Source organism: Aedes aegypti, chromosome 3, assembly GCF_002204515.2.
Source record: "Aedes aegypti strain LVP_AGWG chromosome 3, AaegL5.0 Primary Assembly, whole genome shotgun sequence".
NCBI classification, from domain to species: Eukaryota; Metazoa; Arthropoda; class Insecta; order Diptera; family Culicidae; genus Aedes; species Aedes aegypti.
The window spans coordinates 318,403,037-318,420,307 of record NC_035109.1 but is presented as its reverse complement, the minus strand read 5'-3'; the positions used below and the strand labels follow the sequence as shown (position 1 = coordinate 318,420,307).

Below are 17,271 nucleotides of genomic sequence, written 5' to 3'. Positions count from 1 at the left end.
GGTTTTACTTTTTATTATACTTGCATTGATTCAACACTAACATGGATCCACTTTTCTCGAGTCCGACCGGAGAATCTGAATACACCTTAAAAGCATCACCGTGAAGAGTGTAGCAGAATGAATCTCTATATTTGCGCTGATGGTTGTTGTTTTGAGCACAGAAACGGAGGAAACAAACACATAACTGAATAAATTGCACCGCTATTCGGAGCTTATCCCAGCATGGACGGGTCCATCTCTCCTATAACACCTACTTCGCCTTGTGGAAAAAGTCCTTAATTCCTAGCGTATCACAGGTGAACTGGAACAGCTTGTCGCACTGGACCGAGTTCTTCCAGAAGCGATGGCAGGAAGCGACGCGGCAGTTGCTCAGGTAGGTTCCGCCTTTGCCCTCCAGTTCCGGCGCGATGGCAGCGTACACGACGGTCCGGGATCCCTGCTCCGGGTTCTGCAAAGTCATAAATGGAACAGATTAGTTATAGTGGCTATGGCCGTTCGTGGTATGCGGTATGCGCTTATTACGATGCGGTATGAAAAAAAAAAACGATTTGCGGTTAAGTGTCCGGTATATGAATCAAAACGGTCAAAAACATCAGTTTGGGGTCATGCACAAATTACGTCACGCTCCAGGGGATGGGGGAGGTGGTCGAGCCAAGCGTGACAAGCCTTACAAAATTTTCGGAGAACTCATACAAAAAGTGTGACAAAGGGGGGGGGGGGAGGGGGTCGAAAAAGTGGAAATTTAGCGTGACATAATTTGTGTACCATCCCTTTGTTACAAATGAGAATAATAAAATGATAAATTTAACTGGTTGTTTATTACCCCCTTAACACATTATATTTTTATAATCCCGTTCTAAACAAAAGAAATATTTATGATTTGTTCCGACTTTATTTCGTTTTTTTTTTTTTAAATTCCGTGGTATTCCACGGAATCTCGTTTCCAACGTTGTTTGAAGGAATCATTCGAAATGTCGCATACCCTTAATAACCATTGACCGCGTAGACATCGGATACATACCTTGAACAGCAACTGCCGTACCCACGGGATGTAGGTGGTGCTCGAGTGTTCGAACAGATCGGTATTGACGACCCCGGGGTGCAGCGAGTGGGCCTGGATTGGTTCCTCGTCTTCCTCGAACTGCAGGTTGACGTGCTTGGTGAACAGGACCTGGGCCAGTTTGCTCTGGTTGTATGCCTCCGCGGGGTAGTAGTTTTTGCTGCAGTCCGAAATCCGGCGTTAGAGAGAGGAGAAAAAAGAATTTGATTAGGTTTGGGTTGTGAGCCGGCGTTGAGGCTTGTTCATTGAAAAATGTAAATCGAGTAAATTAATTATTAATTATATTTTGACAAAAGTTAATTGGTCGTAGAAACAAAATTGATTGAATAATGTTTTACAAAATACATGTAATAGATTTTGCAGGGAACCAACAGATTCCGACAATTTTTTTTTTATTCTTTTTTCCTACGAGAATGCCTCCGCTACGTTTTCTGAGAGTTTTTGAGGCTAATTTTACCAGGAATGATTTGTTGAAAAAATTCCGGAGATCCTTTTATTGGATTTACAGGAAATAATTCATGGATTTCTTTTCAAATTTCAGGTTCTCCAAATTTTAGGTTTTTCGAATTATTTTTCTCCCTTTAAGGATAAAATAAAATACCTACTATATAATTTACAGTAAACCGTCTATAACACGATATTGAACGGACCATCGAGAGATTCGAGAAATATCCAATTCCAGAAGACAAAATCAGAACAACTGATCGTCGAGATCAAGACACGGATTATCGAGCTATGGGGAATGGGTCTGTGTTCGGACAGACCTGAATAAAAATATTCTGACCTTGTAAAAATAAACAAAAGACTCCAACAATTCTAATCTTTTCGATCCAATTTAAATGCAGATTTTTTTATCAAATAGATTAGTTTAAATATTATGGTTAATAATGCAAATGTTTTGTTATTCCGAATACCGTCAAACGAGGCTTTTTTTAACATTATTTCCACATTCTTCATCTTTGAGGATTTGTAACTCTTAGAATTATAGATAGATATTAATAATTCTTGCATTTATTTAAGTTATATATTATACAACATATTACATATCATGTACGTAACAAATATGCAAAATATGAGGAAAATCAATCAAGAAATTACAAAAATGCCTGAATATCGAAGAAAGTGTGACCTTCAAGACAAAAAAGGGGCTACTTTGGACATTTTCAGAAATTTCCACAATTTTATTATAACATCAGCTTTTCTCATAACTTTCAAGCTGATTCTTTAGATAATCTTTCATTGTGTTTGATATAATCCATTTAATTGATATAAAATTTAGAAAATAGCAAAGCTCGAAACAATTACACATATATAACAAATTTCAGCGAATCATGTTATTCAAAATTTTCATTAGGCAGTATCAAAATTAAACTTTCAACTTCCTCTTAAATGAAACCATTGGCGTAAATACGGGGGGCTGGGGGGTGGGGGCTTACATTTCGAAATAGGTCTACTCACTTTTCAAAATATTAATTTTATTTTTTTTATGGTGTAAAATATACAAACCAAAAACATTATAATAAAATAAGAGTCGTAAAAATAAGACCTTTGATCAATTATTTTAATAAAACAAATATTTTAAGCAAACACTATCACAAATGTTTATGAAACATGATGATTCGATAGTTTAGTGATGCTCCCAATAACTTTCCACGACTTGTGAAACATTCAAACAAGGTTCGCATAGCCAATGTTTTACACCTTGTGAATATTAATTCGGACTTTTTTAAATGTTGTTGTTCATCCTGTTTTGATGTTATTCCAAAACACAATCATGCCTTGTGATAGAGCATACGTTGGTTAATAAGAGTGCCAAAGACGTGCTCAGATTAATATTTATTTCAAAACGTGAGTGTGCAAAGTAGCTCCCGGAATCAAAAGTAGTCCCGTCCGATGGTAGTTTAAGTACGTGAAAAGCACTAGTCTGACTTAACGCCTACCAGTTGACTAAAGAATAGGAAATCTCCCAAAAAATGTTCCAGAATTTCCTTTGGGTGTAGTGTCCGTTCGATTTTGGCAACAAGCCAAAAATTTGCATGTTGCCCAAATCGAACCGTGCTAAAATCGAACGGTTGTTTTCATCACATCTTTATCACCGTAATAATGACCACAAATTTAATTTAGCTATTTTAAACATGATAAGCCTCAGAAATGTCCACAGAAATATTGGAATCAACAAGATCGGTGACTGACCCATGATAATTTTTTGTATATTAATTTCCATGTTGCCAAAACCGAACCATTCCAAAAATGAACGGGCACTGTACTCATTCGGGAAGTCTACTGAGTAATTTAAAAAAAATATATTGGTATTCACTAAACAATTTTCTAGTATTTTTCGCGAAATCGAAATAAATTTATACAAAGTTTTTTAGGGTGTTTCCCAATTATGCTTTCAGGAAATCATTCATGAATTATTCCAGTAACTTATGAAGGATTTGGTCATTTTTAGGTGAATTATCAATGATTTTTACAGAAATTCAAAAGAAAATCATCCTAGGAGTCTTCTAGAATTTTTTCCTTAATTGACTGGGGAAGTCTTCCAAATAATATTCAAATAATGTTCTGAAGTTGTCACATAAGAACAGTGGTTTCGCATCACAAAGCAGCTCACGAGTGTATACCAACGCATAACAAACAGTAAGTCCGCACCCGTCTGCTCGGGAGAACATGTCAAAAGAAGTAGCAACAAGCACGGGAACGTTTACTCGTGAGCAGTGCTGTTTAATGTCAAAATTTTGGAAAACATGAAATGCTTATAGCATCCTCGCATGCGAAATATCGCAAAAGCAAATATTGGCAATCAATTGTAACTCGGAAAACGTCACCAGGAAAAACATTTTCCGATGACTTTTTCTACTAGGAGCGATGATATTAGCAATATTAAAATGTCAAAATCAGGTGAAATTCATGACATTTAATAGCACTGCTCGTGAACAACCGAGCAAGGTGTGATTCATTATGGTTTTGACAGACAAATTAATTGTATAACCATCAAATCGACAGCAAATTACTAGTTTGTAGTAAAAAAACCCTTGGAAAGCATAAATCTCGGAGGGGAAGCAGCTTTTTTCCCAAAAGCACAATATGACTCTGAACAGCTCCAAACACGTTCGCGAATCGCATTTAGCTTCGGCTACTCGGGAGCACGACAGATGCGAGTAAACCAGAGCTCAGACGCTCGGGAGCGTTTGGTTTTGTTTTTGTTCTAGTTCAGCAGAAATGTTCCCCACTTTCCATTACTGCATAAGAGTTTACACAGCGATACCTCCGAAAAGTCTTTGAAAGATTTCTCCAAGAAGTTCATGAAGTAGGAGTAACTAATTATCTTTCGGAAATTCAGCAAACATTCTTTCAAAAAAATAGATGTGCAATATATCAATGCATTTATCGCAAATGTAAAATGATTCATTTTGAGAATTTTAATTTATTATCCTCTAGAAACTTAGTAATGACTCAGAGTATTTCTACAAAGATTCCAGGAGAATACCAGGGATCCATCTAATTTTTTTCCAAAATTGCAGAGATGAACTATCCTAGGCTAAACTCCATAAATAGATTTCAAAACGGATCTCAAGTAGAATTTCTGCAAAGTTTTATCAGATTTTTATTTCTCTTTCCTCAGGGAAATTCTTAGATATTTCTTCAAGATTAACTTCAGCACTTCATACAGAAATCTCCCCAGAAGCTATTTCAGAAATACTGCAGATAATTGTCTAAAGAATTTATACGGAGGCATGATTCAACGGGATTTTCTCTACCTTTTCGAAGAGGTGTAAATGCCTTTAAACATTAATTGCTTATTTTTCATTATTTCCCCCCAATGCCGTTTGGCCGACATTGAAAATAATAGTGCACTACAGTTACCATGCATTTGTAATAAATTTCAAAAAGCAGTTTATCCTCAAATAAGGATAAATTATGATTCATAGACAACCCTTCAGTGTTAGATCAAAAAACAATCAATGCTGGAAGAAGAACATCCTAAATGATAGCAATTATTCACTTCTCTGTTAGCGGTTATAGTTGCCAGCAGAGGACCGATCAACCATCCAGTTATACAGTTTCTTTATAGACCTTAGTCCAACGATATCGATCACCAACGATTAACAAAGAATAGATATTAATCGTTATCAAAAACCACTGAGTGGTTGACCGGGAGTTTTCGCAAAGCGTTTGTAGTCAGCTTTTGATAAATTGATTTGGTTGAATCCTTCGAATTGTTCTAAGTAAATTTATTCATAGTTCTAGCAACCACGAGTTTTGGATTTTTTTTCACAACGGAGTGAGCCTATTTGACACAAGTGTTCACCAAGTCGTTCGATTTACTGATATCGAGAGTTAATCTTGGAGGAGAACGACATCTCACCTAAGCTAAGTCTTGTGCTAAAAATATGTTTTCAATAAGACTCTTTATGAGCGTATTATAAGCCATAATTCCAATAAACTATAAAACATATTCAAATAAGGAAGAATAGCTCATGATCAAAAGAAGGAAAAATTTCTTATAAAAATTTAAGCAAGCGTAATACAAACAACTATTATATCAGAATAACTAAAAAAACTGGCAATGATTTAAAGCAGGTAAAATTCCCAATTGGAATATAAGCTAAATTGCTTCTAATAGTTATGGTACCAATACAAAACAAAGAATAGCAACATTTAGGAAAGAATAGCTAAATATAGCTAAAAAAGAAAAAAATCGGATGAAAATCAAACTAAACCCTAGCACAACGTTGGAAAAGTAGAAACGAACCAACCATCTACTCAGAGCTTTGACACAATTAATCCTGAATTAACGTTTTAATTATTTTCTATGAGCACTAGTATACCGATAAACATGACGTTCGGCCTCATCATAAAAATCAACAAATTAATTAGCTGATCAGTTATTGGGCCACACTTATGAATCCCGCTCATCAGCGGTGAAGAGTTTTTTTTTGTTCGTGATTCGGCCAAACGGTATTCGGCCAAATGGTCGGACATCGTGAATTTGACATAATTTACTAAAAAATGCAATTAAACAAACTGAATATCTTAAATTTTAGGTGAATCAGACCTGAACCACTTGAATATGAAGTAATTCAGATCTGAATTACTTTAATATGCAGTCATCTCTCCCTTACTCGATATTCGGTATCTCGATATCGAGTTAGAGAACTATAGTAAAAGTTGGTTTTCATGGCTAACTCGATGGTCCCTTGGATCGCATATGCACTGGTTTTGTGTTTTGTAACTTGATACCTCCCTAACTCGATGGTCCCATAAATATCGAGTTATGAAGAGTTGATTGTAATGTGAATCAGTCCTGAATCACTTGAAGTGCATCTGAACTGAATCACTTGAATATGAAGAACAACATACCTGATTCTGAAACACATGTTTATATTCGAGTCAGATTCGAATATGACAAAAATACAATATGAATCATTTGAGAACTAAAAACCTGAGTCGTTCAAATGACTATTAAAGCATAACTAAAATACTTGAAAATTATGAAAATAGGACCTGAATAACTTGAAAATGAAGTAAATTTGTCGTGAATGCCTAAATATGAACCAAATCAGATCAGATTCGTAGCAAAATGTATTTAATCAAACTCGAAACACTTGAATATGAAGTGAATCACACCTGAATCATTTTAATATTGATTGAATCAGCCTCGATTTTCTCTAATATGGAGCCAATCCGATCTGGATCACTAAGAAATAAAGTTAATCGTATTTGAAACTGAAATATAAAGTGAATCAGGCATTAATCACAAACAAAGTGATTAGTCAAAAACTGATTTAACATGAAGGGAATCAGACCTTAATCACTGGAATCAACCATAAATTATTGGAATATGGAGTTCATCTGTCCTGAATCACATGAATATGAAATTAATCAGACCTAAACCACTTGAATATGAAGTGAATTAAACGTGAAACACTGAAATATGAAGTGTATCAGACATGAATCACTTGAAATCACTTGAATATAAATTAATTAAACTTGAAACAAATGAATATGGTATATCACATGAATATTGATTTAATCATGCATGAATCGCTTGAATATGGAGAAAATTAACCCTGAACCACTTACACATGAAGTGAATCTGTCATGAATCACTTGCAAGTTAAAACTGAATACATTGAATATGAAGTGAATAATCTGACATGAATCTTTTGAATATTTAGCGAAGCAAACCTGGATCAGTTCAATCAGTGTTGATAGACTCACACTCAAATCTCAATCAATACGCTCTACTGTGAGAGCAAACTCATAAGAGATCTGCTTTGTAAATCTCACGCTTGAGATTTTGTTGCAAATTCACTGCAAATAATGTGAAATGTGAAATGCATCAAACCTGAAACACTTGGATATACAGTGAATAAATCCTGAATAACTAGGATAGAAGTAATTCTGATCTGAAGAATTCGAATATAATGTTAGTCAGGTCTCTCGCACATAAGCAAATCATACCTGAATCACTAGAATGTGGATCAGATCTCATTCACTACCGGATATCATTGACCTCCAAAACATATTTGCAAAAAACTTGTACATTCTATTATAAAAATTATGAGATAAAACTAGTATAAATTACGCATTAATCATCACAGGATGGAACTAGTTTAAAGTTCTTAATATCATTAGCCTACTGGCGCCAACTACCGGTAAAATTAAGAACCAAATTGTTTGCCATCTGAATGATTTGGACTTTCTGAACAACTTTGCCCAAGATTCGGAATTTCTATTTTATGTGTGTCATAATGTAGAATTCGCTTAAAATGTCCAATTTTACATGCTGACTAATTTTTAATTAAACTGTTTGCGCCCGAGATATTCTTTTCTTTTGGTAGCCGGAAACTTGATCTTTCTATCTCTTGTGGTTAAAAAGATAGAACTTGATGAAAATATAAAATCTTATATGCTCACTAGCGCTATCTAGCGGCAAAATTTCGAACCAAACGGATTGCTCCTCGAATGTCCTTGACTTTCTGAACATTATTGCCAACGACTTGTACTACTGTAGATCACAAGATAGAACTAATTTAGAATGCTCAATTTATCATGCTCGCTAGCGCCACTTAGCGGCAAAATTTCGAACCAAACTGTTTGCATGTCGAAATTTCTTGATCTGCTAAACAAGTTTGCTGAAGACCGCATCATTAATTAAAGATAACCAGCATTTCAAGATATAGCCTTTTGAAGAGTCCCTGTTATGAGGTGGTGCTAAGCATTTCGGAGTGCTTCAATGTTCAGCTGAGTGTTGCAATACTTTTTTTTTACAAGGGGTATATCTGCACACAGACGCCTGAGAAGGTAACTCTGGCAGTGTGGGGATGACGCACCAACGACGACCTACGACAACCAGCTCATGCATTGTACTTGAGCAATTCTTTTTGAATTGCTGAAGTGGTGTACAGAGCGCACAGGCATTACCCTTGGCCTCAAACCCTCATCTTCCCGGAACTACCATACGGTATTTCTTCGGCAAGGGGCCAGAGCATATAGCACAACACATATAGCAGAAGCAGCCTAGGTAAACTGCTTCTCCTAGCTGACTTAAACAATGATACAAGGGACCCTCTAATCCTCTGCAACCAACGCTTGGTCGGAACGCCATAGGCGCTGCAATTCTAATATAATGTGAGTGACAGCCGTAGTTACTGCATTCCCAGCACTCGACATCCGCACACATTCTCTCTATTGTATTGTCGGGGGACGTGTCTCCTCCGCATGTAGCGAGCATGCGATCTCTCACAACAATGAAACGCTGGCAATCGAACACGGCATGCTCCGTTGTTTCATCCACACCAGCACAATTGAGGCACTCAGGAGATTCTGAGTGCCCGAACCGATGCAGGTACTGTCTATAGTAACCATGTCCTGACAGAAACTGCGTCATGTGGAAGTTCACTTCCCCATGGTTTCATTTACACTAATCTGACACATTTTGTATTAGCCGATGGGTCCATCTACCTTCAGTTGAGCTATCCCATTGCTACTACCAGACCTCTTAGCGTTGCCTCTTTATACGCGTTGTGGATTCCTCTGGTACCTCTTTGTTTGAAGCATTGCACATCTTCCTTGATGATGAGCCCGATGGGAGTCATCCCGGCTATGATGCACACGGCCTTTTTAGATACCTTTCGGTATGTACTTGTAACTTTTAAGCACATGATCCTATACGTGCTTTTCAACCGCTTTAGGTTTCTGCCCGTTCCTAGCGTTTTTGACTAGATTGGTCCACCACGCTTGCCAGGAGCTTGCATTTAATAGACACCTACACGTTAATGCTTCCAGTGGGCATTTTGCCCTTTGAAGGAAGCACCACACTAGACAACGGACTAGCATGCAACGCCCAGTGGCACAGTCGGAAAGCATTCCTCACGAAAAGTTTTCCGCCCGAGGCGGGAATCGAACCCACACTCCATAACACGATGTGGTTGAATGCCTGGTGACACTAACCACACGGCTACGAAGCCCACATTTTCCTTGCATTTGCAGGAAATTATAGTATAGCTGTTAGACATCATCCTCGAACGCGCCGCTATAGCCGTAGATGCCCTTTAACAGGCATACTCAACGTGGCTAGCGAAGCTGAGTTAGTCATCGATCATTACCCCAAGATGCCTAAGGGATCGCTTGGACTCTTTGGTGCAATCACCTACCGAGATAAGCGCCCGTTGCGATTGTTGACCACCACCACCTCAGTCTTGTGACGGGCCAGTTTCTAGTTTCCTAGACTTCATCCATTCCTCAACTATGGAAATAGAGTGCGCTGCTGTCAACTCTACTTCCGCCATCGATTCACCATAGATCACTAGGGTGATATCGTCGGCGAAGCCAACAATCTTAACACTCGTCGGAAGGGGCAGTCTCAGTACGTCATCGTACATCGCTTTCCACAACAGCGGGCCCAGGATTGAACCTTGAGGTACTCCCGCGGTAATTCGAACGCTTTTCTACCCCTCATCTGTGTCATACAGTAGAACCCTACCATCAAAATAGCTTTCTAGAAGCTTACACAAGGGTTCATTCGCAAATTTCAGATCGCCGAAAATGTTCATTTTTGACACCCACTCACCCCTTCGTAACACATTTTGTATGAATATAATTAATATTTTGTATGAGCTGTAACAGCTTCAAGACACCCACCCACCCCCTTCAGAGTTATGAAATTTGTGAATAGACCCCAACTGCACTTGAGGCGGTGAAGTGCGTGGGCTATCGCTTCCCAGCTTGCGCTATTGAACGCATTCTTCACATCCAGAGTGACAACCGCGCAGTAACGGATGCTGCCCTTTTTATGCTTGATTGCCACTTCAGCTGTCTGAACGACCGACTGTATATCGTCCCGAGCGGATTTACCTATCCTGAATCCATACTGTTTGTTGGACAAGTCATCCGCACCTTCTGTGTACAAGCTAGTAGTTGAGGATCAACCTCTCCAACAACTTGCCCGTCGTAGCTAGCACACATATAGGTCTAAAAGCCGACGGGTCACCTGGTGGTTTCCCTGCCTTTGGTAGTAGCACCAATTTCTGCCGCTTCCATACATCTGGGAAGATTTCTCCATCTATGCAGCGAATGATGACGGAAAGTGTATATACCCAGAAATGTGTCAAGAATTGAATTGCGATTCTTTTTTAGCACAACATAAAGTCTAAGTCATTCAAGAACGTAATGAACGCGGTTGGAGAACCTAGACCATCGGTACAAATCGATACAATAGCTCGTTTAATTAACCCTCTAAGATTGAATTCTAAGATTGAATGGGCATTGGATTCTTTCGAATCTTTCAAAACACCTGGTTTAGATGGGATTTTTCCGGCGCATCTTCAAAAGTGCAAGGAAACTATTATCCCTATTCTAATGACTCTATTCAAATCTAGCTTTCTTCTGGGATATCTTCCAACTAAATGGAGGCAAGTCCGGGTAGTGTTTATACCGAAATCTAATAAAAAAGATAAAACAGTGCCAAAATCATTTAGGCCAATAAGTCTTACATCAATATTTTTAAAAATAATGGAAAAGCTTATAGATGAGTACATTAAATCAAATATACTTAAAAATAAGCCATTAAGTAGAGCTCAATTCGCTTATCAGACTGGTAAGTCGACACTTTCAGTTCTCAATTCGCTGGTTTCAAAAATTGAAAAAACTTTTGACACTAAGGAGATACTATTGGCTGCTTTTCTCGATGTAGAAGGCGCGTTTGACAACGCTAGTTTTACATCGATGAAAAACGCCATGAGAAATCGAGATTTCCCTGAAAAAATGATTGAGTGGATAGAAGAGGTGCTATCTAGAAGGGAAATATCAGCATATCTAGGAGATTCAGTTGTAAAGGTAACAGCTGTTCAAGGCTGTCCGCAAGGGGGAGTTCTCTCTCCTCTTCTCTGGTCTCTGATTGTTGATGACCTACTTGTAAAGCTAAAGCTTCAAGGATTCGAAATAATTGGATTTGCAGATGATATTATTATTATAGTCCGCGGAAAATTCGATAAAACTGTTTCCGAGCGAATGCAAACAGCACTCAACTTAACCTTAGAATGGTGCAATAATGAAGGATTAAGTATAAATCCTGATAAAACTACAATAGTACCGTTTACAAGAAGACGTAAAATCTGCATTTCAGCTCTCAAAATAGGAGATACTAAACTGTCCTTATCTCTTAGTGCCAAATTTGTAGGCGTTATATTAGATTGTAAGCTTGTTTGGAATAAGCATATAGAACAACAGATAGAAAAAGCAAGAAATGCTTTCTGGGGCTGCAAAAGAACCTTTGGTAAAAAATGGGGTCTGAAACCGAAGATGATATGCTGGATCTATTCGGCCATTGTTAAACCCATTATTTCATACGCATCAATTTTTTGGTGGGAAAAAACCAAACAAGTCGCTACTCAAGCTAAGTTAAATAAACTACAAAGGCTTGCTACTATTTCAATTACTGGGGCAATACGAAATACCCCTTCAAATGCGTTGAACGCAATGTTAAATCTTCTTCCACTTCATGACTATATACAAATGGATGCAGTTAAGAGTGCTATCAGAGTCAGAAGGTCCTTAGATAGCGCTGATAGTGAACTAAAAGGACATATGACTATATTGAAGCACTTCAAAATAAGTCCAGTGTACTTAGTGAACGAAGATTATATGTTGAAGCGTAGCTTTTTTGATCATCGTTTTTGGGTTGCTGATGTAACTCGCCAGGATTGGGACACAGGAGGACCAACTTTCCGATCTGGATCATTAATTTTTTTCACTGATGGTTCAAAACAAGATAACATGGTAGGGTCAGGAGTGTTTGGCCCAGGAGTAAATGTATCTTATGCACTGGGAAGTTGGCCAACAGTTTTTCAGGCCGAAATTTATGCCATTCTTGAATGCGCTGACATTTGTCTTAAAAGGCGCTACCGGAATGCTAATATATGTATTTGTTCAGATAGCAAAGCAGCCCTGAACGCTTTGAAGTCTAGAACTTACACATCAAGACTTGTTTGGGAGTGTTCCAAGCTACTGCAGCAGTTGTCCTATCGTAATAAGGTTAATCTATATTGGGTTCCTGGCCATTGCGGAATAGAAGGAAATGAAAAAGCTGATCAGTTAGCAAAACAAGGTTCTTCCATGCAATTTATAGGGCCTCAACCGTTCTTCGGAATGGCCTCTTGTGCTCTGAAAATGCAATTAAAGAGCTGGATGAAGGCAAAAATTAAACTAAACTGGAAGAACGCAATAGACTCTCGTCAGTCCAAACGATTCATCGAACCAGACGCCTATCAAACGCTGAGGTTGTTAAACCTCAATAAACACGATCTAAGTACTTATACTGGCTTATTAACAGGCCACTGCCCCAGCAAACGTTACCTTAAAATTATAGGTAAATTGCCAGAAGATATGTGTCGTTTCTGTAAATTAGAAAGCGAAAGCACTGAACATTTGTTGTGCAAGTGTGTTGCACTATACCACAAGCGTTGTAGATATTTAGATAAAGGCTAGCTAGAGCCTAATGAAATTCAGTACTATCATCCAAAACAGGTACTACATTTTATCCGAAACGTAGTACCTGATTGGGATGCACGCCAATAGCTGTGGAGATAGTTACTTCATATAGAAACATATTTCTACAGTACGGCAAAAACAAAGAGGATAACACCACAATAGATCAACTTAATGGTCGCAGTGGTATCATGTCCCCACAGAGGAAAAAAAAAACCCTCTAATACCCAAATTTTTATTTTCGATTTAAGTATTATTTTTCGTTATCTTAAATCGTTCTAAACACGTTTTGGGCATTTATTTATTTTTATTCGCAAATTTTTAAATTTTGTTTTTTGATTTTTATAATTTTTATTTTTGAACATCCCTAGCTTTTTCCATTTTTTCTTGAAGCCTTTTCTAGTTGTTGATTTTTGGCAATAATAAAAATTTAAATTGTTACGGTACCGTCGATGGGATTGACAATGGGTCTAGGGGGTGAGATTGGGTCAAAACGGAAAATTATGATTTGTGAAATATTTCAACTAATAACGCTGATATTACTAAAATTTATAATTCATATGTTAGGGAACATATTATTACACGTAATTCATCACATTATACATTTTTAGCAATAGTAGTTTTTGTTTACTATGTCAATAAACTTGTATGTTGAAACTAGATAAAATTTACAACATTATATTTCCCATGTGCAAAGTATCACGCATGTACTTTAACCTCTATCGTTATATTAGTAGAAGGTTGAAAGTCTTTTCATTACACTTCACACGCATTTTCCGGAATGTATTTGATTTTTCCACAAAAATTTCATTTTTTTCGGTACGGTGTCTAAAACATCAAAAATGGGGGTGAGATTGAATCAAGCAAGAACGATAGTAAATGAAATTGCAAGTCCACTTTTTTGATATTTTACGGTGCCGGATGTTCTCTTTTTTCATTTATATGTGTTTATTCTTTCTAAATACAGCATCTGTGACAAGTCTACTTGAGTATTCCATGCATTGAATAACAATACAACGCATTTTGACAACTTCTCAAGCCAGAAACTGTGTTACGTGCGCAGCAACATAGTAAATTTTTTTCAAATGTTTTTTTTTTTTAATTTAATTATTTATCAGTGTTTTCATATTATAGAAACATATCACGGAATAACAAATTAGTTGGATCGCTGAAATACTGGGATTATGACGTCAACCTCTGCCTGAAATGTATTGATCGTGGAATGTCGCATCGAAATTTAACTATTTGCGAAGATTTAAAATAATCACTTTTTTAGTGCACCTTTAGGGAAACTAGGGCTTTATGGCAATGGGGATGAGACTTTGAAGACAATTTGAGGGAAAAAACAAGAAAATTTATGTAAACTTAATGATAATTATTGTTGGGTTTACATATTTTTTCTCACAGCTCTTCAATTTTTCGGTATATTCGCTTTTTTTAAGTAGGTTTACCATACTTGTGAAACATCTGAGATGTCTTTTCGTCTTGTTTGCATCGTATTTCATCAATATTTTTCAGCTATGAATGGTTTTGCAATCATATTCTCAAAAACAAGTTATTTCAATTACAGTGACCCAATGTCACCCCCTCTATGGGGTGAGATTGGGCCAGTTTTCATTCACTTATAGCGCCGCAGTGAATACATATTTTTGTATATTTTTTTGGACAGTTGTTAACGTACCATCAAACTACATATACACCAAATTTGAAGTTCATTGGAGTTAAATTGCGATAGTTATTCAATAAATACATCGTACATATCCATTTTTGACCCATTGTCACCCCCAACGACGGTATTTTGAAAAATATTAAATTTTTAATTTTTTTTCGGAGCATATTTTATTTTCCGTGTAACTAACGGAAAAACAGGTTTGAAATGATTTTAATACCACCAGGCTCTTTGTTTGTGATAGGTTAATCGTAGAAAAGTATAAAAGGTACGATTTTTTATATTACACGTTAAATGAAGCCCAGGCATTTGTAGGTTATATAAGAATGCAATTTTTCAAACAATTTCTAAAAATACAAAAAAGTTTCAAAAGTCATAAAAAAAACTTATCTTATATGCGTGTTATGAGTCAAGGTATAAGCCAAAAACAAAATCATTTTGATTTCCGAGCTACGAAAAAATACACAAAATTCCAAAGTGTACCCCGTCTAAAGGCGGGGTTGGGTATTAGAGGGTTAAATGAATGGTTAGGGGCTGTACCATAACAAGAAACAATCAATAGACCGAGAAGTTTAGAGTACATGCCATAATTCAAAACGATAATTATCCAACTCATTACGTTTGTAGATTTCGAAGCCTTGAGAAATTCTTTCGTAGGTTCCTCTAAGATGTTTTTTTAGGAATTTTACAGGAATTCTTCATCAAAATCATGAACCTGTTGCAATTCCTCATGAGATTCATCGAAAAATTCATCCCGGAATGAATGCATGCATTTCTTCTAGGATTCATAGGGATTTTTCTCTAAGTTTAGCCTTCACAAACTATGTTACAAAGAGGTATAAAAAAAATTCAAGAAAATGGTTGTGGTTTCCATAAGCTGGTTTAATAATTAATTGATATTATTTCATCCTTTTCAAACAATTCAAACAGGTGTCTAATATCCACCATCAGTAAAATACAATACTTTCAAAACTCATAACAACTCTTATGAAATTGCTTATGGAAAACTCAACGGCTCTCAACTCTAGTCCACGCATTTCAGTCAAAATGTGTCATTCAGAGAAAATTCTGTAGAAAATGCTTGAAGCTGGAATACGATTGCGTCGTTACCAGAATTATTATGACCTCGTTGACAGTCAAACGAAACGAGGCACATTCCCCGTCAATTCGCACAATGTGATGTGGTTTGCGACATCATAGTGAGGTTATTCTCCGATTGGTCTCTGATGATCATCGAAATGGTCACCCTGAAGCATTACCGTATACACGACCGCACTATCTTGTACTAGACTGACGACGGATCATTCTCACGCCCAATAATCACCCAATTCCAATCAGGCATACAGTTGTGGTCATAATAATAATAATGAAAGCCAATTTCCATACCCAATGCTCAACTTGTGCATGCTGTAACTTTGTTTCTCCATGAGAAATTGACATGACATTTTGTATTTGAGTACTACAAATATGCTCAATTTTATGCTGATTGCTCATAAGAAGACAACAAGTTGAAAATGAAAATCAGCTTTCACTACTATTATTCTGAACACAACTGTCCACACGATTGAAACAATCTTCCTCCAAACTTACGTCATGTTGATGTCGTTGTAGTTGATTTCGCCGATTTTGTTCACACAGGACGAGACGTTGACGATGCGAGCTCGGCTGTCACGAGTTCCAGCGGCACGCAGCTGAGGCAGCAGCAGATGAGTCAGGAGGAAATGGCCGTAGTGGTTGATAGCCATGTGGGACTCGAAGCCGTCCTCGGTCAGTTTGAATGGGACGCACATGACGCCGGCTAGAAAGTAAAAAAAAATCGAAAACGGTTACAAATTGTTGTAGGTTTATTGCATTAGACTTCAATTTTATCATAGGTCACAATTCTCGAACTTGTTTTAGTTTTTTTTTTATCAATTTTGAAATGAAATTACTAGTTAACGCAGAATTATGATTCTTACAGCACTTTTTTAAAACCTGGATTCAAACTCAAAAGCAGGGATTGAATCCTGAGAAAATTGAGAGAATCGCTCACGTATCGCTCTCTGTAACTATCATAACATGCTGCACATTATGAGAGACTGTTTATCGTATACTGCTACAACTTTGATCAGATTGGGGGGATAGTAGTGTATGATAAAACCCCTCTTAACATGCTCAAAGCCTGGGGGACACTATTGCTATTGGAAGTTCGTGGATTGTTTATCGTGCCAGTAAAGAAAAATACCTATCCCCAACGGTAAACAAGCGAGTAAAATGGGTTTTATCATCGCTCTCTCTTTGGGGCTCTCGCTCGCTGCTTCCATTTATCAGACTTGTTACACCTTGCGATACAATGACGATCGTGGACCGCAACAGATGGGATGTTTTTCTTTGCTTGCTTTGATCGTGCTTCATACTCAAATGAGAGCGAATTCTGCAAAGCCTGCTCAAAAGAGATTCAAACTTTTTTGTTTATCATAATTATAGACTGGATGGAGCACGTGATGGAGATGATAACATCATTCATAGGTGTATGGAACATCAACTTTTTTCGTCATATGAAACCAAA

The 17,271-nt window shown here is 37.2% G+C and overlaps 1 protein-coding gene across 1 annotated transcript in view; it reads right to left on the bottom strand.

Moving 5' to 3' along the window:
- The window catches only part of LOC23687892 (dehydrogenase/reductase SDR family member on chromosome X), an 81,136-nt gene continuing 63,865 nt past the window's right edge, over positions 1 to 17,271 (bottom strand). The window contains exons 5-7 of the mRNA XM_021853089.1: positions 16,314 to 16,521; positions 1,022 to 1,220; positions 1 to 448 (exon numbers count right to left, since the gene is read on the bottom strand). Of these exons, the coding sequence (XP_021708781.1) occupies positions 251 to 448; positions 1,022 to 1,220; positions 16,314 to 16,521 (605 nt within the window). The 3' untranslated portion in view covers positions 1 to 250. The remainder of the gene's footprint in view (positions 449 to 1,021; positions 1,221 to 16,313; positions 16,522 to 17,271) is intronic.